Source organism: Ranitomeya variabilis, chromosome 4 (assembly GCF_051348905.1).
Source record: "Ranitomeya variabilis isolate aRanVar5 chromosome 4, aRanVar5.hap1, whole genome shotgun sequence".
In the NCBI taxonomy this organism is placed as follows: Eukaryota; Metazoa; Chordata; class Amphibia; order Anura; family Dendrobatidae; genus Ranitomeya; species Ranitomeya variabilis.
In genome coordinates, this window is record NC_135235.1 from 701,736,769 (window position 1) to 701,764,271 (window position 27,503).

At 43.2% G+C, this 27,503-nt stretch overlaps 2 protein-coding genes across 3 annotated transcripts in view; one reads left to right on the plus strand and one right to left on the minus strand.

Annotated features, from left to right (window-relative positions):
- Positions 1-27,503, plus strand: part of LOC143766439 (uncharacterized) — a 380,006-nt gene that overhangs the window by 325,724 nt on the left and 26,779 nt on the right. The gene's annotated exons all lie outside the window — the stretch shown is intronic.
- The window catches only part of LOC143766427 (uncharacterized), a 473,765-nt gene that overhangs the window by 228,544 nt on the left and 217,718 nt on the right, over positions 1-27,503 (minus strand). The window contains exons 1-3 of one of the 2 annotated variants that reach the window (XM_077254104.1): positions 16,490-16,526; positions 3,083-3,234; positions 2,774-2,953 (exon numbers count right to left, since the gene is read on the minus strand). The exons of the other annotated variant lie outside the window; for it this stretch is intronic. Coding sequence (XP_077110219.1) covers positions 2,774-2,953; positions 3,083-3,154 — 252 coding nt within the window. The 5' untranslated portion in view covers positions 3,155-3,234; positions 16,490-16,526. Of the gene's footprint in view, positions 1-2,773; positions 2,954-3,082; positions 3,235-16,489; positions 16,527-27,503 lie in introns of those variants that run through there. 2 annotated transcript variants of the gene reach the window in all.

Below are 27,503 nucleotides of genomic sequence, written 5' to 3' on the forward strand. Positions count from 1 at the left end.
TCCGTTATCATAGGTCACTTATTGACATATATCCACACCCCTGCTTGGTCTGCCTGTGTGCCGTTACCCACTTGTTAGAGTGATTTTTCTGAACAGAGTGCCGTACGGTTTTTGGAGGGTTTTCGTCATTATTACACGCTGTGCCATTGTATACTATTGTTGTCTTCAGCTTATTCCCTTATGCGCGGTCTCAACCTTCTTTACTCTCATATATTGCTTGTGTCAGGACTGGCGTCTGCCTGTTTTTGATTCCAGCTGCTAAGGGTATTGTTTATGTGATTTTGCGCTGGTGTATTCATTATACAGAAACTCATATATTATATAGAGACATTACACAAAGAGTGATCTATTTCAAGTGTTTATTTCTGCTAATGTTGATGGTTATGGCTTACTGTCAATAAAAACCCAAAAGTCATTATCTCAGTAAATTAGAATACTTTATAGTACCAGCTTGAAAAAAATATTTTAAAATCTGAAATCTTGACCTACTGAATGTGTGTTCAGTAAATGCACTCAGTACTTGGTCAGAGCTCCTTTGACATCAATTACTGCATCCATGCTGCATGGCATGAAGGCACTGCTGAGTTGTTATTGACGCCCAGTTTGCTTTGATAGCAGCCTTCAGCTCATCTGCATTGTTGGGTCTGGTGTCTCTCATCTTCCTCTAGACAATATTCCATAGATTCTCTATTCTCTATAGGGTTAAGGTCAGGGCAAGTTTGCTGCCAATCAAGCACAGTGATACTGTTGTTTGTAAACCAGGTATTGGTACTTTTGGCAGTGTGGACAGGTGCCAAGTCCTGCTGGAGAATGAAATTTCCATCTCCAAAAAGCTTGTCAGCAGAGGGAAGCATGAAGTGCTCTAAAATTTCCTGGTAGATGGCTGCGCTGACTTTGGTCTTAATTAAACACAGTGGACCTACACCAGCAGATGACATGGCACCCCAATCCTTGGCTGACTGTGGAAACTTCACACTAGACCACAAGCAGCTTGGATTGTGGCCTCTCCACTCTTCCTCCAGACTCTGGGACCTTGGTTTCCAAGGTCTATATGAAATATCCACAATCAATGATGGTTTCTGGAGCCACAGACTGATCGCCTCCATGACACGCCGCATTGATGCAGTAACTGATACAAAAGGAGCCCCGACCAAGTATTGAGTGAATTTACTGAACATACATTTCAGTAGGCCAACATTTCGGATTTTAAAATCATTTTTTGAAGCTGGTGTTATAAAGTATTCTAATTTACTGAGATAATGACTTTTGGGTATACATTGGCTGTAAGCCATAATCATCAACATTAACAAAAATAAACACTTGAAATAGATCTCTCTGTAATGACTGTATATATGAGTTTCACTTTTTGTACTGAAGAACTGAAATAAATTAACTTTTTGATAATATTCTAATTTTGCGAGATGCACCTGTATATTGCAGCTTAAAGGTATATCATGGCACAGGAGTAATGGTTTTTTATGTATTTTATCGTGATTCTGTTTGAAGTTAGTGTTAAAAGGAAATGAAAAGTCAGGATAATGAAAAACTCTGCTGTTATTGTACAGAAATTCACAATTGGCCCTCACTGCACATTTAATATGGTCAATCATAAAAGTGAAGTTTGTTAGAAAGACTGGACCTGGTCTTGTAGGGACCATATGAGCACATTCAGCAGCACAGAAGGAAGAGAAGGTAGATTCATCCAATAAGATCTCAGGGTTCTAGGAAGCCAACAGCATCATTACCCTCCGCTTTCTTTTACAGGCCCATCATAATATCAAGTGATTTTGTAAGTTGTCAGCACATTCTATGTACACAGTCATTTGGCTTTGTAGTTTACAGATCTGGGCAGGTAATATCAGCGTCTCCTAATCCCAAAGGGTAGGTGGATCCTCCAGGCTGTAAGCTCTATAGAAAAGGGCTTTCAATGCCCAAAGTAATTTGTGCAGTTTTGAGTGAAGGAGAATGTTGTGGTCTAGAGGCAAAATGATGATCACACGATTGTGATACGGCCGGACTACACCACCAATAAAGGAGCCACAGCTGGTGACTGAGAAGAATCTGTGATTTCTCTATATTTAGTGGTTACTACTCACCTGGGTAGTCATATGTAGGAATTTCCTCTTTACACCGCTCATCACCTCTCACATATGTCTCTGTAGTATTAATATGGGTCAGATCTTCACTCTGAAAGAAAAATTGTAAAAGTCACAGACAGATGGAGAAGTCACATTTATGATCAACTCTAATCCTGCCATCTCCACCATTGTTATTACACAAGTATAAATCATATAATACTGGTGGATAAAACAAGACTGAGTACAAGATCTCCACAGCCGTCTACATATCATAGGGAACATCTCATGACACCTTATCTCCATCTACCTGATGATCCTGAGGAACATTGGGATCTTCTTGTTTACAGTCCTGTGGAAGAAGAGGACGGGGACATCTCTCTGGTGTTGTCCTCTTACTAGATAGACCTGGAGGAAACATATACAGGGACTGAATTCATTCTTTACAAACAGATAATAATAGACTGTGTGTATTTAGTCCTGTCTATTACCTGGTGATGTGAGGGGCTGGGGAACCACCATCATGACGTCCTTGTACAGATCTTTGTGTCCTTCTAAAAACTCCCACTCCTCCATGGAGAAATAGACCGCGACATCCTGACACCTTATAGGAACCTGACATATACAATGATACCGTCATCCCTCCGATCCCTTCATAGCATTATTGTATAAAGTCCCAGCATTCCCAGAAGTGTCACCTCTCCAGTCAGCAGCTCAATCATCTTGTAGGTGAGTTCTAGGATCTTCTGGTCATTGATGTCCTCCTGTATCAGGGAGTGAGGCGGAGGTCCCATGATTGGGCTCAGGAGTCTTCCCCACCTCTCAGACACGGGGTCCTGACAGCGCTCACTAGAGGCCTTCTTCACTACTGTGTAATCCTGGTTATGGAGAGACACATTAATACATCTCACTACAGACATTTCCAGAGTCCTCACCTCTCCAGTTCTGTCCATCTGTTATTCCCATAGATAAGAATGATGAAATGTGACGTCATCAGAATCTCTCACCTCTCCAGTAAGCCGGAAGAGGATCTCTAGGGTGAGGTGTAATATCCTCTCCACCATCTTGTCTCTGTCCATATCTGTCTTTGATTGGTAAATCAGGAAAATTCTTTTATATATAGAAGATCTCCACTAAGATGATCCGATGTTGTAGAGACCTGAATGAGAAGAAGATGAGTCGATGTAACATCATAAAATCCTGTGTAATAATACAATTGCTGGAGATAATAAGGGAAACATATGAGGAGATAGAACGTGTAGATGTATTCTCCAGTTTTGTATGGACTGAAACACAAGTTGAATTGCTGACTAAGACATCTCCATGCTCCCAATCACTGGCTATGTCACTCACTGCTTCGGCAGCTGATTGGCTGTAGGAATTACAATTTCATTAGGACTGAGGAGAAAATACAGAAACTGGCGAGGACCCAAGCAGCAATGGTATTTTTAAAAGTTTACAACATTCTGTTTTTTTTCCCTGACATCTACTAATAAAACCAATATATTTTAGGCCACAGACTACAAGTAGTTTCTTCCTCGAAGTGGGCAGCTGAATACGTTACTCATCAACTCAACTTAATATATATTTACCTTGTAATGTCTTCACATCTTGTTCCGTCCACATGTGTCCGGATACCAGAATTCCAAGCGGCGGAAATTCACCGACCTCCATATTGGGACACTCAAGTGATGGGTGTCTCAATATGGAAACTTCTGGTGGTACCAGCCTCTTGCGCGGTTCCACCAACAGAATACCGTCGGACCACACACACCCACACACACTGCATATGCCGTACGCACCACACACACACACTGTATATGCCGTATGCAACCTCTTGCATGGTACCACCAAGGGAAACACCGTCGTGAACACGCTACCGCTGGAATCAGCTGAATGATTCACTGACTGCCACTATCTTTGTACAGGAGGAGTGCATGTGCAGTTTTAATGTGACCTCCACTGTCTGCACAAAGATGGCGGTGGTTTGATTTACTGCGTCTGCGCAAATTCTGCGCAGGTGCAGTGAATCATTCGGCTGATCCCGGCGGCAGATGCCCGACGTATCTACAGGCAGAGGAAGCCGGTCACATTAAAGGGGGTTTTCCCATGAAAGAAAGTTCATTTAAATAATTGTCTGTGTCTGACTGTGTACGGCGCATACCACATCTCCTGGGCAGGGGAGGGAGTAAAAGACCAAACTGACATTACCGCAGGGAATCACAGAGGATTTCTTTTGTCAGGTAAAATATTTCACTGACTGTTTTTTAAAAATATTTTACCTCACAAAATGTATCCTCTGCGATCTCCTGCTGTAATGTCAGTATTGTCTTTTGCTTCCTCCCCTGCCCAGGAGCTGTGGTATGTTCTGTACACGGTCAGACACAGACAATTTTTAAAATGAACTTTGGTTCGTGGGAAAACCCCTTTAAAAAGCAAATATCAACACCAACATGGCTCCTCCTAAAACTTACGCCAATGACAATGAAAGGAAAGCAGCAAAGGCACAATGTCGAAGACAAATACGGGCAAATGAGACTCTTGAAGAACAACAGCATCCTGGGACAAAAACAATGCATATAAGCGTAGGCATCGAGCACATGAGTCCCCTGAAGCAAAAGTCATTAGATTATCACAGGATGCCATTAGGCAACATGACATGAGAGGAGAAGACAGTAGATGGGGGAGAGAAAACGCACGCAGGGGTGAGAGAGACAGAGCACAGGGGGAAGACAGCTCAAACAAGACAGCACATGAGGGGAGAACACAGCACAGGAAGGAGAGAGACAGCAGACAAGGGGGAGAGAACACGGGGTAGACAGGTCAAAGAATGGAGCACAGACAGGAGAAGTCAGCACATGGGAAAAGAGAGAGTGGATAGGTGGAAGAGCACATAGGGGGAGAGATTCTCAATGCTGCAAAGCTTGCCCCCATCGTGACATTACTGCCTTCCTGATGCGATAGCATTGGGCCCCCATCTAGTCTTCCATAATGCTAATTCTCATCTCATTTACCGACACTGGAATCGACATTAGCAATACTGCAGTAGATATTCATTACACGTGACAGGAGAAATAACTACTTCATTATGAGGACGACATCATATCTACTACGGCTCTAGAAACATATTTGTCCAGAGTCCCTCACTGACTCCATCACCACCGGCCGTCTATATGAAGGTTCCCCGTCTTCCCCGCACTGTAATCTTCTATCACGTTAGATCTTATGTCTGATTCACACAGAGAAGTTTGAGGCTTTTAGAAAAGATTTTTTGTAAGAACATCAAGACAGGAGTTACTTGATGCCAATGGCTCCATGGAGGCTTCCATATATTACATGAAAAACACCAAAAAAAAGTGTGAAAATATTCCAAAAATAATTATAGTAAAGTGTTGAGGCACCAAATAGAAAGTTTTTACCCAGTATATGGACAACTTGGACCAATGTTACAAGCTCCACTCTAATAAATATTATATTAGCCCCCTATCCCGTCTCACTAGTAGTGCCGTGTCTAGGTATTCCTTTGAGAGAAAGACTGGAGGACGAGTGAGAAAAAGTCCACATTGATTAGGGACGCCATTTGCATATTATATAGGGTGCCAACCTCCGCAGCAAGGAAGGGACTTGTCTAGGGATTTATGAGGATGAGCAATAGCTATCACAATAGGATTGCCCTATTAACCCCTTGAGATTGTTAGACTATCAATATTGGAGTTTCTTCGAACTTGGCAGTGAATTTTGTTGGGGGTTGATACTGGTGATTTTTTTGCTAATTGTCCCATATATAGTCCCTAATTGGTTGGACTGCTCCTTGGACTGGTTTACAGATTCCACCTGATCTTACATGATCTATTGTAACGTTTTTGTTTTGAGATTGGGTTCAACACTATAAGCTGTTAAGGGACTTCTGTTAAGGGACTCATTATACTATAGAGGCTGCCTATGGGGGTGCATTATAATCATTATAATCATTATAATAGGGGCTGCATTATGCTATAGATTCTGCCTATGGGGGTGTATTATATTAGGGGCTGCATTATGATACAGAGTCTGCATTATACTATAGAGTCTCCCTATGGGGAGTGCATTATACTATATTGAGCACTATATTGAGGATTGTCTGGTGCAGTTTTCTTTATCGAGGCTATCTAGGTAGCCATCACACAGTGTGGAGATTAGTGTTAGAGCTATCAAACAGTTTAGGGGATACTAAAGGGTCAGTATATATACAGAGAGGGGGCATAATACTGTGTATAAGAGAGCATCATACTGTGTACAGGTGAGCTGTACAGGGGGACTTCTAAAATGTAAAGTGGGCAGGTATTGTTATAGGGAAACTCAGGTTACTGTGAATGTCAAAGTGGCACACAGGGGGCATTATTACTTTCTAGGAGACAAAATGTGGGCACTCTTTTGTAGGGCACTTGCACTGGGTATTACTATATTCTAGAGGGTTGCTTTAGAATTTAGAGAGCACACAGTATCACACATCACACAGTATCACACAGCAGGTGCAGCAGCGGCTCAGAATTGGGGTATCAGCAGGATGAGTTTCTGCAGGTTGGGAATAGATGGGGACAGTGCTGATAATGTGAGACGTGAAATATGTCTTTGTTGTATTGTCTGCAGCCGAGTTGTAGCTGGAAGAAGTTGTCATGTCGGTCTGGGCCAGATGGAAAAGACAAGAAATGTGAATGATTCCATCAGAAAGAACGTCAGTGGTAAGTCATTATCTGTAAGGCTATGTGCACACATTGCTGATTTTGTTGCGGATCCACACCAAATCCGCAAAAGAGTGCTCAGGCAATGTTAATCAATGGGAATCCAGAATTGTTGTGCACATGCTGTGGAAAATTGAGCACTGATTCTCAGCGTTTTATTTCCTGCAGCATGTCAATTCTTTTTGCCGATCTGCCGTGTTCCGGAACAAATTGACTTACATTGAATAAGTCAAATCCGCAGCTAAACCGCAGGTGTAAAAAGGTCTGTGAATTTGCATGCCGAAAACACTGCAGAAAGGGAGGAGTAAGAGTGTGCGGGGGGAGAATATGTGTGAGTGGAGAATAGGTGTGGGTCTGCGGTGTCTGTGTGAATCTGTGTCTGTGTGCGCGCGAGTGTGTATGGGTCTGTCTGTGTAGGCGCGCATCTGTGTGCTGGTATGTGTCTGTCTGCGGATGTCTGTATGTGTAGCCAGTCAACGTCTGATGGGACTACTACTCCTATCCGGCCATGCCTGGTGTCACATATAACAGTGATAGCATGAGCCGATGATGGGACAGTACAACTCCTGGCAAAATTATGTAATCACCGGCCTTGGAGGATGTTCATTCGGTTGTTTAATTTTGTAGAAAAAAAGCAGATCACAGACATGTCACAAAACTAAAGTCGTTTCAAATGGCAACTTTCTGGCTTTAAGAAACCCTAAAAGAAATCAAGAACAAAATATGTGGTAGTCCATAATCAGGGCCGGCGTCAGCACCCGGGCAAGTGACGGGGCCCTGAGCAGGCAGGGGACCCACTCACCGTCGGGGACACTGGCGCGCTATAGTGCCGGCCCCCACGAGTGGACCCCCCGCCTGCTCCGGGCCCCGACACTTGCGATACTTACCTCTTCCGGTTCCAGCGCTGCAGCGTCTTCCATCCTCTGTGACGTTCAGGTCAGAGGGCGCGATGACGTCACCAGTGCGCGCCCTCTGCCTGAGCAGTCGCAGCACAGAGAGAAGGAAGACGCCGACGGTGAGGAGTCCAGAGCAGAGCAGCGTCAAGCAATGAGAGGTGAGTATTTCATTTTTATTTTTTAATATTTGGAGCAATATATGGGGCTAATTCTATATGGAGTATCTTATGGGGCCAATAATATAGGGAGCATCTTATGAAGCCAATTGTATAGGGAGCGTTATATGGGGCCAATTTAATATGGAGCATCTTATGGGGCCAATTTAATATGGAGCATCTTATGGGGCCAATTCAATATGGAGCAGTATATGGAGCCAAATACATATGGAGCAGTGTATGGGGCCAATAATATCTTATGGGACTAATTATATATGAAGCATTTTATATGGCCAATTATATATGGAGCATTATATGTGGCCCATTATACATGGAACATCTTATGGGGCCAATTATTTTTGGAACATTATATGGGACCCATTCTGTAAGGAGCATCATATGGGGCCCATTCTGTATGGAGCAATATATGGGACTCAGTACACTGTATGGGGCCACTCATATACTGTATGGAGCATTATATGAGGCCCACTGTATATGGAGCAATAGATGGGGCCCATCACATACTGTATGGAGAATTATATGTGGCTCACTATACTGTATGGAGCATTATATGGGGTCAATTCCGTATGGAGCAATATATGCGGTTCATTCTGTATGGAGCACTCTATGGTGCCCATTATACTGTATGGAGCATTATATGAGGCTCATTCTGTATGGAGCATAATATTGGGCTCATTATCTTGTTTGGAGCAATTTATGGGGCTCATTATTCTGTATAGAGGACTATAGTGTCTGGTTTCTGAGCTAATGTAGAATGCACAGTAGATATCACTCATGTAATGTAAGAAGTAAGTGAAATTTTTGGCATTGTACTATACCTATATTTCTCTGCCGTATCCGTGCATTATGAATTGTGGCATGTGTTAAAGGGGCCCATCGGGACTCTTTCGCCCAGGGCCCATGAAAACCTGGAGCCGACCCTGTCCATAATGGTTACTTTTTTTAACCAAGCATGAGGGAAAAATTATGGAATCACTCAATTCTGAGGAAAAAATTATGGAATCATGAAAAGCAAACAAAAAAACACTCCAAAACATCACTAGTATTTTGTTGCACCACCTCTGGCTTTTATTACAGCCTGCAGTCTCTGAGGCATGGACTTAATGAGTGTCAAACCGTGCTCTTCATCAATCTGGCTCCAACTTTCTCTGATTGCTGTTGCCAGATCAGCTTTGCAGGTTGGAGCCTTGTCATGGACCATTTTCTTCAACTTCCACCAAAGATTTTCAATTGGATTGAGATCCGGACTATTTGTAGGCCATGACATTGACCTTATGTGTCTTTTTTCAAGGAATGTTTGCACAGTTTTTGCTCTATAGCAGGATGCATTATCATCTTGAAAAATGATTTAATCATCCCCAAACATCCTTCCAATTGATGGGATAATAAATGTGTCCAAAATATCAACATAAACTTGTGCATTTATTGAAGATGTAATGACAGCCATCTCCCCAGTGCCTTTACCTGACATGCAGCCCCATATCATCAATGACTGTGGAAATTTGCATGTTTTGTTTACTGAGGACTCTCAATTCTAAATATTTTTCTATCTACTGGCTAACACGGCACCAAGATATATATCTTTCATGTTCTCTTCAGGCAGTTATCTTTATAAATCTCATTGGAACGACACCAAACAAAAGTTCCAAAATCATCACCTTGCCCAATGAAGATTCGCGATTCATCACTGAATATGACTTTCATCCAGTCATCCACAGTCCATGATTGCTTTTCCTTAGCCCATTGTAACCTTGTTTTTTTCTGTTTAGGTGTTAATGATGGCTTTCATTTAGCTTTTCTGTATGTAAATCCCATTTCCTTTAGGCGGTTTCTTACAGTTAGGTCACAGACGTACGTTGACTCCAGTTTCCACCCATTCGTTCCTCATTTGTTTTGTTGAGAATTTCCTGCTTTGGAGACATATTGCTTTAAGTTTCTGGTCTTGACGCTTTGATGTCTTCCTTGGTCTACAAGTATCTTTGCCTTCAACAACCTTCCCATGCTGTTTGTATTTGATCCAGATTTTAGACACTGCTGACTGTGAACAACCAACATCTTTTGCAACATTGCGTGATGATTTACCCTCTTTTAAGAGTTTGATAATCCTCTCCTTTGTTTCAATTGACATCTGTCGTGTTGGGGCCATGATTTATGTCAGTCCACTTGGGTATGAAAATTTAAAGGGTGATTCCATAATTTTTCCTCTATGCTTGGTTAAAAAAGTAACCATTACTGACCACCACATTTTTTGTTCTTGATTTGTTTTAGTGTTTCGTAAAGCCAGAAAGTTGCCAGTTGAAATGACTTTAGTTTTGTGCCATGTCTGTGATCTGCTTTTTTTCTACAAAAATAAACAACTGAATGAACATCCTCTAAGGCCGGTGATTCCATAATTTTTGCCAGGGGTTGTACTAGTCCCATCATTTGGCGACTGTAAAACAAAAAAATATACATCCGTAATCACCAAACACCTAACTCCCCAACGCCCTCAATCTCCTGCAATAAAAATAAAATAAGAAACCAACATATACTTTCCTTTCCACTGTAGTCCATTTAATAATGAGTCTCCCAAGGAGATCTCACATGTGGAACAGTCACATCGGGAGATGTGACAGTTCTTCCCGGCCTTCTACGATGCACTCACAGGAGGTAATCCTCCCACAGTGTATCACTGCGCCGCTGTCAGAGGTCACCGGAGATTGTGCTGTCACTTGCGGCACCGCTGCGTGAGAAAATTCTCACACAGCGGTAGTGCCGTAAGTGAGAGCACGAACTCCGGTGAACTCTCAGTATCGCTGGAGGCCGTGTAGAGCAGTATGTGATTATGTAAATGTGTTTTTTTTTACACATGAACACAGTTACCGGATGATGGGGCTACTGCCCCATCATTGGCTCATGCTGTCACTGTTATTTTGTGACAGCAGACATAGCCAGATGGGATAAGTAGTCCCATCAGACGATGCCTGGCTGCACACACAGACCCGCAGATGCCCGCGCACAGACACAGATACAAGCAGATGCCCACACAGACCCGCACACACCCACACACACAGAGACACACACAGACACCCGCACACACAGAGACACATGCAGACACCAGACAGACCCGCACACAGGTGCACACACACACATTCACCAGCACATACACAGACAGACACAGACAGACACCCACATCTTCTCTGCTCACACATAGTCTCCACCCACACACTCCTTCCTTTCTGTAGCATTTCTCACACAAATCCGCAGCAAATCCACAAACCTTTTTACTCCTGTGGTTTTGCTGCGGATTTGACTGACTCAATGGAAGTCAATGGGTGCAGAAACACTGCAGAGCCGCAAAAACAATTGACATGCTGCGGAACATAAAACGCTGCTAATCCACGTGGAATTTTCCCCAGCATGTGAACACCAATTCTGGATTCCCATTGATTAACATTGTGGATTTCGTGCAATTTTGCACAGAAAAAATGCTGCGGAGCTGAAAAAAATCTGCAGCGTGTGCACATAGCCTGAAACTGTGCTGTGATCTCTTATATGTTCTGCAGGACTGGTATTTACCACTGACCATATGGCGGTAATATCAATATTGGTCATTATACAGAGATTATCCTCAGTAACAGCGCGGTCATCTGCTGAGGTTCTCCTCCACTATTAGGGTGCGTCACCGAGTTGTAATCAAGGTTACCTGGTTAGGAACTACTCAGAAGTTTGGTCCCCCTGACCCAAAACCCTAGCTACGCCTCTGCATTATGTCACTGTTCACACCACACAGAGACCCCAAAAGAGTCTCAGTGCTGAAGGGGTTAATGTCCTCCACACCCAGTGATGGGGAATCTCCAGTAGGCCCGGATTGCTAATCTGCCCAGCCGAGCAGATGCCTGGTGGGTTGGCGGCTCTGTAATACAAAGTGGGCTGTCGCTGGCCCATTAAATAAGGGGTGAGGAACCTCCGCAATGCTCTGGTGGCAGCCCTTATCCTGCCAGCTTCCAGCCGTTTAGTCCCCAAGTGCACGCAGCGTTCATTACAGATGACGTCATCGGGGGGTTAGCGCCAGGGTGGTCGGGGTTAGCACCCAATGCTTTCCCATTCTCCTGTGCCAGAAGAAGAGCTGCTGCCAGAGAGTCCAGAGCAATCTCTGTGCCGGCAGCTCAGTGCCTGTCTGCAGGTGTTCTGTGCCCCTCAGCTATGTGCCCCCCAGCTATGTGCCCCAATATAATCTCTGTGCCCCCCACTATATGCCTTCCTGTGATATCTGTGCCTCCCAGCTATGTGCCCCCATGTGATCTCTGTGCCCCCGCTGTGATCTCTGTGGCCACAGCTTTGTTCCCCCCCTGTGGTCTCTGTGACCCATAGCTATATGTCCCCTGTGATCCCTGTGCCCCTCAGCTATGTGACCCCTGTGATTTCTGTGCCCCCAGCTATGTGCCCCCTGAGATCTGTGCGGTTCCCAGCTTTCTGCCCCCCTGCTATGTCCCTCCCCGTGGAATTTGTGCCACATGTGATCTCTGTGCCCCCTGTTAGCTGTGTCCCCTCCAGCTATGTGCCCCCCAGCTATGTGCCCCTCCGTGATCTATGTGCCCTCTAGCAATGTGCCCTCCTGTGATTTCTGTGCCCTCCTGTGATCTTCGTGCCACCCCCCGGTGATCCCTGTGTCCCTCCAGTGATCTATGTGCCTCCCTGGTGATGCATGTCTCCCCAGTGCTGTATATTCCCCTTTTTTTGTTTCCTGCTCTATTCACCGTCCGAGCCAGGGACTCGCTCCTGTGCACGCACGACGATGAACTCACATCAGCTGTTCATCCTCCCCCATCTGAGCGACCTGGGAGAGTCCCACTATGGAAACTTTGTTTTATGTATGTACAGCACTTGTATACTGTATATAGACTGCTGTGTATACATTTATGATTTATTTACCCCTTTATGATCCCTGAAGGGGTAAAGATGAACTCCATAATCTATGTTGAGTTTCTAAAACACTTCCTGCAATGGTTCAAGAGGAAGAACCGTGCTTTCCGCAGCAAGATCATTTTCATGCATGATAATGCACCGTCTCATGCTGCAAAAAACACATCTGCATCTCTGGCTGCTATGGGCATAAAAGAGGACAAACTTATGGTGTGGCCACCATCTTCCCCTGACCTCAACCCCATTGAGAACCTCTGGAGCATCATCAAAAGGAGTGTCTATGATGGCGGGAGGCAGTTCACATCTAAGCAACTGCTCTGGGAGGGTATTCTGTCCACATGCAAAGCAATTGAAGCAGAAACCATCCAAAAACTGACAAATTCAATGGACGAGAGAGTTCAGAAGCTTCTTTCCAACAAGGGGTCCTATGTGCAAATGTAACATCACCTAGAATAAAGTTTTCACTTGAAAACTGTTTGATTTCATTTTGTAATAAGCTGATAATGCTTAGAACTTCGCAATTGACCATTTTTTTGTTCAAAAAAAAAAAAGGTTGAAAACTCTGCTGTGCATAATAATTTGGAACATGCATTTTGAGTGTTTATTTTTTTTTTTTAAAGATACTATTTTCATAGGCAGTTTGTTCCAAAACATTGCAATTATACTAGAATAGTAGATGACTGGAAAATAACAATGACTGCAATTCAGATAGGTAATTTAGAGAAAATATGAGGAAATATTACTTGCATAATAATTTGGAACACAGTGTATATACATTATATAAGGGATAGTGTGACTTATAAATACAGTATATGGGTGATACTGCTGTATATATGTTACATTGGTGATACTGCGGCTGTACACACCAGTCACAGTATCACCTATGCAATGCATATACATAGTCACATTATCACCTATATAATGTATATACAGCAGTCACCAATATGATGCATGCAACATAATATAGTATAATGCTGTCTTAATATATAATGTACAGATGTTTATATAATACTAGATGGTGGCCAGATTCTAACGCATCGGGTATTCTAGAATATGTATGTAGTTTATTTATGAAGATTTTAGAATAATACAATGAATACACAGAATTCGGCTGACCGGGCGCGGCCAATTAGCGAAGCGTGGTTCAAATCCCGCGCCAATTCGCGGCCGGAGTCTGCCTATCGCTGATTGTTCGCGGCCAGCCACGTAGTATATAGCACAGCCACGTAGTATATAGCACAGTCACGTAGTATATAGCAGCCCACATAGCATATAACACAGCTCACGTAGTATATAACAGCCCACGCAGTATATAACAGCCCACGCAGTGTATAACACAGCCCACGTAGTGTTTAACACAGCCATGTAGTATATAACAGCCCACGTAGTATATTGCACAGCCACGTAGTATAAAGCACAGCCGATGTAGTATATTGCACAGCCCACGTAGTATATTGCACAGCCACGTAGTATATTGCACAGCCCACGTAGTATATTGCACAGCCCACGTAGTATATAGCACAGCCACGTAGTACATAGCACAGCCATGTAGTATATTCCACAGCCACGTAGTATATTACACAGCCCACGTAGTATATAGCACAGCAACGTAGTATATAACACAGCCCATGCAGTATATAACGCAGCCCACGTAGTCCCACATAGTATATAGCACAGCCAAGTAGTATATAGCACAGTTATGTAGTATATTACACAGCCACGTAGTATATTGCACAGCCACGTAGTATATTGCACAGTCCACGTAGTATATTGCACAGTCCACGTAGTATATTGCACAGCCGATGCAGTATATAACACAGCCCATGCAGTATATTGCAGAGCCCACATAGTATATTGCACAGCCGATGTAGTATATAGCACAGCAACGTAGTAAATAACACAGCCCATGCAGTATATAACACAGCCCACGTAGACCCATGTAGTATATAGCACAGCCAAGTAGTATATTGCACAGCCACGAAGTATATTGCACAGCCACGTAGTATATTGCACAACCACGTGGTATATAGCACAGCCTTGTAGTATATTGCACAGCTGACACAGTATATTGCAGAGCCGACGCATCATATGACACAGCCCACGCAGTATATAGCACAGCCCACGTAGTATATTACACAGCCATGTAGTATATTACACAGCCCACGTAGTATATAGCACAGCCACGTATTATATTGCACAGCCAATGTAGTATATAGCACAGCCCACGCAGTATATAACACTGCCCACATAGTATGTAACACAGCCCACACAGTATATAGCAATGTGGGCACCATATCCCTGTTAAAAAAGAATTAAAATAAAAAATAGTTATATACTCACCCTCCGACGGCCCCCGGATGCAGCCCAGGCCTTTCCCGCTCCTTGCGCGCCCGCTGCTCCGGTCCCAAGTGGCAATAACATGTGATGATGTAGCGGTCTCGTGAGACCGCTACGTCATCTCCGGTCATTGCCGCAATGCATTCTGGGGACCGGAGAGGCGTGCGAGGAGCGGGAAAGGCCTGGGCTGGATCCGGGGGCCGTTGGAGGGTGAGTATATAATGATTTTTTTTTTCTTATTTTTTTTTTACATGTTTTTACTATAAAGTTGGTCACACAGAGGGTTAATGGCAGCGTTAACGGACTGCCTTACACATTATACTGTATGGAGCAATACATGGGGCTCATTATAGTGTATGGAGCAATATGTGGTACCCATAATACTGTATAGAGCAATATATGGGGCTCATTATACTGTATGGACATTATGTGGTACTCATAATACTGTATGGAGCAATATATGGGTCATGTTATTCTGTATGGAGCGCTATGTGGCGGCCACAATACTGAATAGAGGACTATGTGGTGCCCATAATACTGTATGGAGCTACATATGGGGCTCATTATTCTGTATGGAGCAATATATAGGGCTCATTATTCTGTATGGAGCAATATATGGGGCTCATTATACTGTATGGAGCATTATTTGGTACCCATAATACTGTATGGAGCAATATATGGTGTATGGAGCAATATATGGGGCATGTTATTCTGTATGGCGGGCTATGTGGTGCGCATAATACTGTATGGAGGACTATACTGTCTGATTTATGAACTATTGTAGAATGTACAAGAGATCACTCATGTAATATAAGAAGTGAAATCTTTGGCATTGTGCTACACCTATATTTCTCTGCTGTATCTGTGCATTATGATTTATGGTATGTGTTAAAGGCGCCCGCTGAGACTTTTACACCTGGAAACCACAAAAACTTGGCGCCGGCCCTGAATACACTGCACAGTACCACTCTCCTGTTGTGGATGAGGCGACATTGGACTTTGGAGGGGTCAATATTGGTTTAGTATTTTCAATAATACTGTGGCCAAATAAAAATACAATATTGGAAAAGCTGTTTAAATGGATTATCCCAAGTAATCCGCTCTCCTCTGGATAGGGGAGAACATTCCAACTGCTGGGACCCCCATGATCCTGAAAATCGGAGCCCTGTAGAGCCCCATGTAAATGCAGCTGTGGTCGATCATACGCACTGTGGCGCCATTCACATGTGGCTCTGTTAATATCTCCTTTTAGGAGAGTGAGGGGCACAACAAAGTAAAGAAAAAGTCGGGGTGAGGAGTGTTGCAGTTTGTGGGCTGGTGGGGTTGGTGTGGCAGGGCTGCTTCTTTGTCCCAGTCTGGCCCTGATCTCCAGCACCTACCTCCACCTGCAGAGCCGCCACCACATATATGGCTGTTCTTGGCGCACAGGACCTGTGATGAGGTCACAGTAGGGGAGGAGTCAGGGTCACATGATCAAAGGCCTCAGTGTATGCAGGACTCTGCTGCTGCTGCTCCTTTAAGAACAGGTAACGTTGCTAAAAGTAGAACAATTCCCCCCACAAAGTGATTGGATCCCCCCAGATCTTTCATAGACCTTAGTGATATTACAGACGGGAGATTCCAAGAGCGCTAGATTCAGGGGTAATCCTAGTGCTGACTGAGCCGTGCGCCTCCATCTAAGAGAGCGGCCACAACCCCAGACGATGCAGCGGCCGGAGCAATGTTATTGATGGAGGGAATTTCTGAGAGCAGCAAATTAATAAGAATGTTTTATTAACCTCCTGGGGCATCAAGGAAAACAGTCTCCTATTCCCACCTGGAATCTGAGCCATAATTGCCAAATACCCCGATCTGTGGTCATCAGTAGTGATGGCCGAGCACTAAAATGCTCGGATGCTCATCGCTCATGTCGACATATTGGAATAATCTGGTGCTTGACCCGAGAAACGAGCCCAATGTAAGTCTATGGGAAACTCGAGCATTCTTCTGGCGGTCCCCCGGCGGTCTGCAGAGGGACTAGAAACCGTGGAAATCGATGGGAACAGTGATCAAATGACATGGGAACATCATGGCGAAGACCCCTGGAAGCATTTCTGACTCCCAGGTCACAGGTGTGAACAATGTTGTCAGAGTCTTATGACACTTTTACAGACACAATAAAACACAAAAATGAAACCAAAATGGATTTTCCTGGGAAATATGTTAAGGATCATCCTTTCCAGGGTAATGACTTGTATCAGTAGCGTATCTACCGAGGGGGCAGAGGGTGCGGGCTCCCCGGGTCTACCCAGAGCTACGCTACTGTAACTGCATCGGCGCATGCAGCGCACCGATACAGTTACATTCTGCGGCAGAGCAGGGAGAATCGATCTCCCTGCTCTGCCACTATGGGGCCCCTGAGCAGGCAGGGGGGCCCGTTGCCAGCAGTGGGCCCCCCACCATCATCGGAAGATCGCATTTTTAGGGGGGGCTGCCTCATTATAGGCTGCCTCATTACATGGTCTGACTATGGGGGTGCTGCCTTATTACAGGGCCTGCCTATGGGGCTGCCTTATAATATGATAATTATTGCTTTTTCACATGTGATGTAGTTAACCTTTATTCATCTGTCCCTCTTTCTTTGGCTGTTCAGGCTGTCCGTTATCATTTGGATCGTTACAGCGATTATTCTATAGAGTTAAAGCACTTCATAATCAGATCGCTCACATATCTGCTCAAACATAATTTTTTTTTTAATAAAAAATGTTTTTTTTACAAATTCTTGGTGCTCCTATGGGCTCGAAATTTTCCCCTTCGCTTGCAATTTTGTACACGGCTTGGTGGGAGGAACATTTTCTTTTCAATGATTCTGATCCTTTTTCTGATGATATATATTGGTTTGGCAGATATGTGGATGATCTGACCTTTATATGGCAGTTAAAAATGTCATATGTATCTTAATACTAATGATTTAAATTTATCTTTTACCATCAGTGGTGAAGGCACAAAAAATCCTTTTTTGGATGTATTGTTAACAGTTGATTCCATTTTACATAAGATTCCAACTTCGGCATACAGAAAAGGTAATTCAGGAAACTCTCTACTTCTTTCTTCCTCCTCTCATTCGAAACATACTATTAAGGCGATCCCTTATGGTGAGTTTAACAGAATCAAACGTTTATGTTCTAATCAGGGTATTTTTTTTTACAGGGAAGTCATGTTGTCACTGAACATTTGGTAGATAGAGGTTATAATTGTCATGATATCAGAGAAGCTTTCAACAAGGTTTGCAGACAACCTAGATCCCTTTCATCCACCAGAGCCCTTCCCCCTAATAATAATAATGAGAATTTTTTTATATAGCGCCAACATATTCCGCAGCGCTTTACATTATAGAGGAGACTTGTACAGACAATAGACATTACAGCATAACAATAATCACAGAACAAAACAGGTACCAAGAAGAATGAGGGCCCTGCTCGCAAGCTTACAAACTATGCGGAAAAAGGGAGACACAAGAGGTGGATGGGGGTGTTGAAATCACCCATAATGAGGGTGGGGACATCACAGGAGAGAAAGTGTGGAAGCCAGGTGGCAAAGTGAACCAGGAACTGATGGGAAGAGCCCGAAGGACGATACACTACTGCCACTCGCATGGAGAAGGGGATGTAGAGTGTTATGATCTGGTGGCCTAGGAGCAGCATGAGACGTACTCTGGAGAAGGTGGTACCTGTACTGACCGCAGACCCTGAACTTAACACCGCAACTAGAAGTAGCCGTGGAATGTACCTAACACTCCCTAGACATCTCGACACAGCCGGAGGACTAAATACCCCTAGAGATAGAAAAGGGAAAACTATCTTGCCTCAGAGAAAATCCCCAAAGGATAGACAGCCCCCCACAAATATTGACTGTGAGAGGAGAGGGAAATAACATACGCAGACTGAAATCAGGATTTAGCAAAGGAGGCCGCTTCTAGCTAAATAGAAAGGATAGGACAGAGTACTATGCGGTCAGTATTAAAACACTAGAAAATATCCACCACAGAAAATACAAAATCTCCACATCTAACTAAAGATATGGAGGGTATATCTGCATCTCCAGAGATACCAGCTTGGCTGAACAAATCCTTATACAGACCAAGCTGGACAAGACAAAACATGGAAATGAACTGAACTATAAGGCCCACAGCATGTGGACTGCAAAAAACAAAGCCAGAACTTATCTTTGTTGAAATGAACAGCAAGCAGGAGAGACCAAGCAGGGATGTGAATCCTCCAGGAACAATGGACAACTGGCACTGACTAAAGGGTCAAGCAAGACTAAATAGCCCAGTCAGAATTGCAATAAGTGGACACACCTGATGAATGCTGCGATCCAAAGACAGCAGCGCTACCACTTATATCCACCGGAGGATGAGGGTACTTGGGGGATAACTTGGAAGGTACATTTGGGTAAAAGGAGCAGACCAACACCTCCACCTGCTCTGTTGTCCCATCTTGAGGTATGAGAAAAGTGTAGTCCACCATATGAAAGATCAGCAGCAGAGGTGGTGTCTGGCTGCTGGATCCAGGTTTCACTAAGAGCCAGGAGGTTAAGAAAATTAGAAAGGAAGAAGTCATGGATGAAGGAGAGTTTATTACACACTGAGCTATAATTCCAAAGGGCACAATTGAAAGAGACAGAAGGCATGCAGGGGATATTAATAAGGTTATAGGGGTTTCTGAGTGTAGCAGTTGAGAGTTTTCACTTGCTATAACATGGGGGGCCGGGGTTGCTAGAGATGTCTCCTGCGACTAGGAGGAGGATAGAAAGAGTGAGCAGATGGTTAAGTGATTTGTGAGAGCGCCTCGTGTGTTGGATGTTGGGACTGAATGGATCTGCACTGTTAAGCAATGTGAACAGAGCGTTAGTGCTATATATAGGAGAGGCAAGGACAGAGGGGCCGATATGGATGGAGTGTAAAGAGTTAATGCACGGGCGGTGAATGTGAGTGAATGCAGAGGCTAGGATATAGATTATACAAATGCATATGGTGACTCAGATTCCATTGTTACATTTTCTACCCCCTATAGTCCCCAATTACACTTAATAAAAAATATAGTGAAAAAAATGTTTACCTGTAGTTAATCAGGATGACAAACTACATCAAGTTACCAGGAATGGCTGCAGCTACGTAGCAAGGAAAGGTTTCAGTTTAGGTAATGCGCTTTCTCCTGGCGTTCTCAAACAACATTCCACTCCTAAATCCTAGTTATCCACTACTGTTTTTTTACAAATGTGCTGGTATTTGTTGCAATGTGTGCGTTTACGCACTGGATAAAACTAAATCCATAAGTTCCTTTTCAGGTTTTTCACAGATTACGTCTTTCATGAATTATGACACACAATATGTCATTTACTGCATCTGTTGTTTGTGGTGCAAAATGCAATATGTTGGTTGCACTACATGATAGATTAGGAAACGCATAGCTGAACATCTAGCCAATTTTCAAAACAAAAATGCGGCTTACTCCGGTGCCTCAACAAACTTTTTGAATATTCACCAAGGAGACGTCACACATTCTGCTTTTTATGCATTTGAAAAGATTTTTAATCCTATTCGCTGTGGAAACAAACAGAAACTATTGACCTCAAGGGAGGCATTCTGGATTCTAACGTTGGACACGAGATATCCGATGGGCATGAACTCAAGAAACGATTTATTCTATATTTATTGATATGTTCTTTTCCCCTTGCTGCTGTGTTTGCATCCACACCTTGTGCATATGTAATTAATCATTTGTCATCTGTGGTTCTTCATTGAAATTTATTCTGGCTGTGATTTTAATTGTATTTCCTATGACTAAGGCTGCTGAATGCGCCTGAAACACGTAAGGCTTTTCATGTTTTTAATATGGCTTGCTATGCCGGAATACTTTTTTTTTTCATTTTTTGATCAGTGGTGTGCTGCTATCCTCTCAATTTTTCATGTCTAATATTAAGAATATAGCGACTCCACGTCGCATGTCACTAGGAGTGTATTTGCATCAGTATCGCAACTAAAAGATGGTAAACATTCAGCCAGAGGCTGTAGTTTGGCATCAATTAATTTACTTGCGATCTCCAAATGATTACCGCTACCAGAAATTGTTTGTCTTCCAGGTGGTGTTTTCTCATTTTTATAGATTTTTGGTAAAAAGTAGAGACTGGATACAGTTGCTAGAAAAGGAAAGATGGGCGATCCAGCTACTTAAAATTGTAATCCTTATTTATCCGTTTTAAAATCCATGTAATTGGCAAAATCCTCAGATGATGTGGATGCACACAGAGGGCAGAAAAAGTCTAGCGACGCGTTTCGATCTATAGATAGATCTTTATCACAGCTAAACTATGTTCAACAGCATGAGATCTATACAGTGCATGCGGACCAATCAAATAGTGTCGGATGACTTAATGGAAAGGTCCTGCAAGGTCAAAATTAACACATGGTTTCAAATTACAAACTGATACATTGTACCGACATGCTGTGACCAAAAATGTTATAAACATTCATCTTGGATTACTATAATACATTGAAATAAAACAATTCACCATTAATAATGAAATATTATCTCGAATAATGAAACATGATCTCGTTTCGTCTGTTTAAGCCAGTAGGAAATCTAGTTTCTAAATTATAAATCCAAAAAGCCTCGCACGTAAGAAGGTGTCTTTTTACATCTCCAAGGATTTTTAACCTGCTCTATACCCGTGACTTTTAAGGAAGATGTATGTAACGCCGATGGATTTGTACCTTGTTTCTCCGGCGTTACTCTGCATGTCTCTGCTTTATCCCTTAGTTTTTCTCCCCCTAACTAGCAGGGATACTGTTGTCTGTTACCTATATGAATGCTGCTCAGTTCCCTGTGCCGCTGCGTAGCCGTACATGTGCTGTGATGTCTTTGCTCCGCTGCATGATCATCCGCATGTGATGTCCCTGGCTGCCGCTGTGGAAGCTATCTGCAGTTGCAAGGTCCTCTGCAGCTCGTGCATGACTTTCCACGTGTGTTCAGGCTAGCCACAGTTCCTGTGCTGACTGTGCTGTAATGGTTTCTGTTTGTGCTTCGTGTGCGCGCGGCGACACCTTCCCTGCTTTTATTAGGGTTATTGTCTGCACCTGTGTTGCTTTCCTCAGCCTATTGCTGAGGGGCAGCTCCTATATAATCTCCCTCTTTTTTGTGTCCTGATGTCCAGCCTGTGTCCTGATGTCCAGCCTGTGTCTGGATGTCCAGTCTGTATCCTGAGGTCCTGCCTGGGATCCGATGTTCCACCGGTTCCCCGGAGTCTACCCTGTGATGAAGTCTATCCTGGATCGGTGTCTGATGTACTCCTGCTGAGCCTGTGCTACACCTGAGGCCTGAGAGTGAGGCCATCCTATTATGCCTGTGCCAGATAACCCTGGACTGCATCAACCTGTGATGTCCTCCTTCCTTCGTCTGTTATCCTTATACAGGAACCCTACTCTGATGTGTGGAATTGGGATCCTGACAGCATTATGTTTTGTTTATGTACTGTGTTTTCATTTAAGTAAACTTTGTTTCTTCATATCTGAAGTTGTGCAGTGTAATCTAGTTCTGCACATTGCCATCTGCTCAGCTGCCACAGACCCTGCTTGCTGCCCTTCCCTAGTCTGGGTAGGTCCAGGATACTCTATGTGGTCCATTGGGTCCACATTACGTTCCCATTTGGGACGCTCGCCCACATCGTCATGGTTTGGCGACGTAGAGGCATCGGCTCAGCCGCGTCTGCGGTCGCAGCCGTAACAATGTATTACTGGAATGGTGAGATATAAAATGTTTAGCTGCCATAGAGATGTTACGATTGCTACTGTTATTGTTTACTATATCCCTAATATGTTCGGATATACGAGTCTTCAGTTTTCTCGTAGTGCAACCTATTTTTGATAGTTGGCATTTGGTACACTCTATTTTGTAAATAATATTAGTTGTGTTACAGTTAATAAACTGATTAATATTATATGTTTGTCAGTTGTTATGGTTATTAAACGTTTTACTGCTTTGGGCATGTTTATATGTTTTGCACTTAAGTGTGCCGCATTTATAAAAACCCTTGCATTCCAGCCAAGTTATTGAGGAAGGTTTGAACTTGACCATTCCTGGGGAAGAACACCAAAAACTCCTAGTCTATTTTAATGTGCAGCCAAGCTTGTACTAAGCCGACAAACAGAACACTTGTGGTGTTTACATCTTCTGACCTGGATTCTTCAGACATCAATTTCAGTGCATCGGATACATCTCTCAATACCATCATTGCTGATAATAAAAAGAAATATGATAAACCATGAAAATATGTAAAAGGTGGGGTGGCAGAAAGCACCGCAAACAATCTAGGTGTGACAACCAGATACAAGAAAAAAACGAAGAAATAAATACATATAATGTGATCAATCTATCATCTCAACATCTCACAGAGGACCAACTCAGTGTTTTATCACTGGGTCTTAATTTTGTACCAGATTTGGATTTTTACCTGATTACTACAATTTTGGACATAAACAAATTTGTTCATAATCTAACTGTGTGATGGTGTGATACGGTATACGGGTATCATTTTTGTGTATATTTCTATTTTACTGATTATCATGGTGTTCTCTTGTAGGATGAGTTATTTCTAATTGATGAATGGCTGTGGTTGCCATCTGATATCAGCCCCCACAGTACTGTATTGTTGTCTTCTCACAGGTTCAGTGAATAATCCTGTTTGCTAATATGCTAATGACATATTGACCTAGCTTTTTGAAACAATGAGCCCCTGCTACCTTCCCACCTGACCTGTGAATGAGGAGGGGGACTTTTAAAATATCAGTGAGGTGAGACACAGATCAGTCCTGTGTGGAATTATGATGTGAACACAGCACCTCAGAGAGAAAGAAGAGTATATGGACTGTTATCCTCTGCTGGATTGTTGGACCTTTATCCTGTTACTGAACTGCATTCGGATTTTGGACTATTTTATCCTTTGTGTGGTGGATCGTATATAGACCTTTCGTATTTTTGCCTAAATAAAGGTCTTGGTATTGTTTACTATACTCTAGCTCTGTTGATTATGTGGTATCAGAGAAGGGCCCCGTGACAACTGGTGGCAGCAGTGGGATCAACAGAGTGTAACCTAATGGAGAACCACACACAGAGTGAGTACAGAAATTGGACTGTATCCAGTTTACAGGAGAGAGCCAGAGACATGTGCCTGAAGTACCAGGGACTGACTAAAGAAACCTTAATTGATCTAGTGGTGAGTGCTAGCCAGACCACCTACTCCCATATGTCTGAAGGACGAGCCCAGGAGATGAGGACCCCCACCCCAAAAAGCAAATGGGTGGTGTAGTAAGAAGAAGAGATGCCGGTTCTGGGTCCAGGTGTATCTCAGGAGTATAAGGAGGAGGCTGCCCACCGGGCACAGCAGAGGCAAGAAGCAATGGAACTTGAAAGAGGGAGTAACGCAATGTGGAATGTAAACCCAACGATCCGGGAGCCTGTACGGATCATCCAGACAGAGTTTAAGCCATTTGATGAGGCTTCTGGAGATGTGGAGGGGTTCTTCAAGGACTTTGAGCAGCAGTGTGCTGTGATGGAGATGCCACACTCTGGCTGGATGCGTTTGTTAGTGGGACTCCTGAACGGTAGCCTGGCGGAGGCTTACCGAACCATTGACTCATCGGGATTATAACATTGTAAAGCGGACTATCCTGGATTACCATGCTATCACCCCAGACTCATACAGGGCCACGTTCTGAGACCTCCCATGCACTACGGGGGGATCGTGTAGGATGTATGCACATAAGATGTCCCAGGCATGTCGGAGATGGCTGGAAGCAGAAAACGCCTTTACTGTGCAAGATGTTATACAGGCGTTCCTTATAGAACAATTTCTTGCCAAGTGCCTCCCAGAGGTACGGGAATGGGTCCAGGAGCGCATGCTGTGCACCATGGATAGAGCTGCAGCCCTGGCCAATGGTCCTAATCCGTAGAAGCGCAGCAGCGCGAAACGATTGTCATCCTGTTTTGTCCACGTTCTCCCTGTCGTCTCCTGCACATGTCCTAATAAAGGAATTTTTTGGCTTCAACAGACCGGTGAGTGCATTCCTATTTTTTCTTTTAATGGATTTCATATTATCTCTGGATCATTGCACCCGAGGGTCTTGATTGTTTAGGCACGTTTGGCAACAGCAGGGACATTTAGCGGTGGAGGTACTCACCCTGGGTTTCAGCGGTGCTGATTTTTTTCGTCTATTGGATACTTACAATGGCATATTGGGAATTGGAATATGTTTATTCCAAATGTAATCCCTTTTCTCAAGATCTAATTTGGTATGGCAGATACATCGATGACGTCCTCATTATATGGAGGACGATGTATCTGCCATACCAGAATTTGTTAATTACATTAACTCTAATAATTATAACATTAGGTTTACATATAGGCAAGATAATCATCACATATCTTTCCTAGATCTGGATCTTCAAGGGGAAGTTGGTCACACATTTCATGTAAAATGCACTGCAAACCCTTGAGTGGGAATACTATCCTACCTGCTCTCAGTAGTCATCCAAAGCATACAATAAAATTTATTCTGGTGAGAGAGTATACCAGACTCAAAAGGAATTGTAGCAATGAGACAGATATGGATTCAGAATTTTATATTCTACATAAGAAATGAAAAAAAAACAAAATAATCCTGAGTGGTCCTTAAAAAGGGCTCACAATATAGTTACCAATAAGAAGAGGGAAGATCTGATCGAACCTAAATTTGAAGTGACACGGAGAAAAAAAGACAGGGAAGAGGCACATAAACCATATGTTTGCTTATGATCTAGCCCTCAATTTAATAAAAATATAATCAATTCATGTTTGCCCATATTATATGAAGATCAAATCCTTGCTAATATTCAGGTGTCAACGTAGTAGCTAGAAGAGCTCCTACTATTGGGAATGCTATTTCCCCAAGAATATTCAAAGTCAAAACCTTCCTCAAGAACTTGGTTGGAATGCAAGCAAATGCGGCACACTTTTTGCACATGTAAACATGCTCAAACCAGTAAAACCTTTAACCCTATCAACTTACAAACATTAATCAGTTTCTTAACTGTAACGCAACTAAAGTTAATTACAGAATAGGGTGTACCAACTGCCAACTATCATACATAGGTTTCACTACAAGAAAATCAAAGACTCGTATATCCGAACATATTAGGGAAATAGTAAATAATAATAGCACGAATCGTAACATCTCTACGGCAGCTAAACAGTTTATATCTCACCATTCCTGTAATACATCTTCCTTAAAAGTCACGGGTTTAGAGCAGGTTAAAAATCCTCGGCGAGGAGGTGATGTAAAAAGACGTCTTCTTACGCACGAGGCTTTTTGGATTTATAGTTTAGAAACTAGATTTCCTACTGGCGTAAACAGACGAAGCGAGATCATATTTCATCATTAATGTTGAATTGTTTTTATTTCAATGCATTATTTTAATCCATGATGAATGTTTTTAACATTTTTGTTCACAGCATGTCAGTACAATGTATCAGTTTGTAATTTAAAACCATGCGTTCATATAGACCTTGCAGGACCTTACCATTAAGTCATCTGACACTAGTGGCTTATTTGATTGCTCCGCATGCACTATATGGATCTCATGCTGTTGAACACAGTTTAGGTTACTTTCACATTAGCGTCGTTCGACGCACGTCGCAATGCGTCCTTATGTAGAAAAAACGCATCCTGCAAAGTTGCCAGCAGGATGCGTTTTTTCTCCATAGACTTTCATTAGCGACGCATTGCGACAGAGTGCCACACGTTGCAACCTTTGCGTCGTGTTTTGGCAGACCGTCGGCACAAAAAAGTTACATGTAACTTTTTTTGAGCGTCGTGTCCGCCATTTTCAACCGCGCATGCTCGGCCGAAACTCCGCCCCCTCCTCCCCGGACATTACAATGGGGCAGCGGAAGCGTCGTAAGACTGCTTCCGCTGTCCACGTCGGCCATTACTTTCACAACGCGCGTCGGGCCAACGCATAGCGACGGCCCCGTGCCAATGCTAGTGTGAAAGAAGCCTTAACTGTGACAAAGATCTATCTATAGATCGAAACGCGTCTCTAGACTTCCTCACCTCCGTGTGCGTCCACATCATCTGAGCATTTTGCCAATTACATTGATTTTAAAATGGATAAAGATTAAAATTTTAAGGAGCTGGATCGCCCATCTTTCCTTTTCTGGAAAGACGAGGTTCCGTGCACCTGTGGCTGTTGCCGAGTTAGCTGTGGCTATTTAGCCTATTTGTTTTATATACTGGATACGTTGGCTTCTCATATTGTAGGGCCAATGCCAATTCTTTTGTAATGATTTCTTTATCTTTGGCTACTTTTATCATATGAC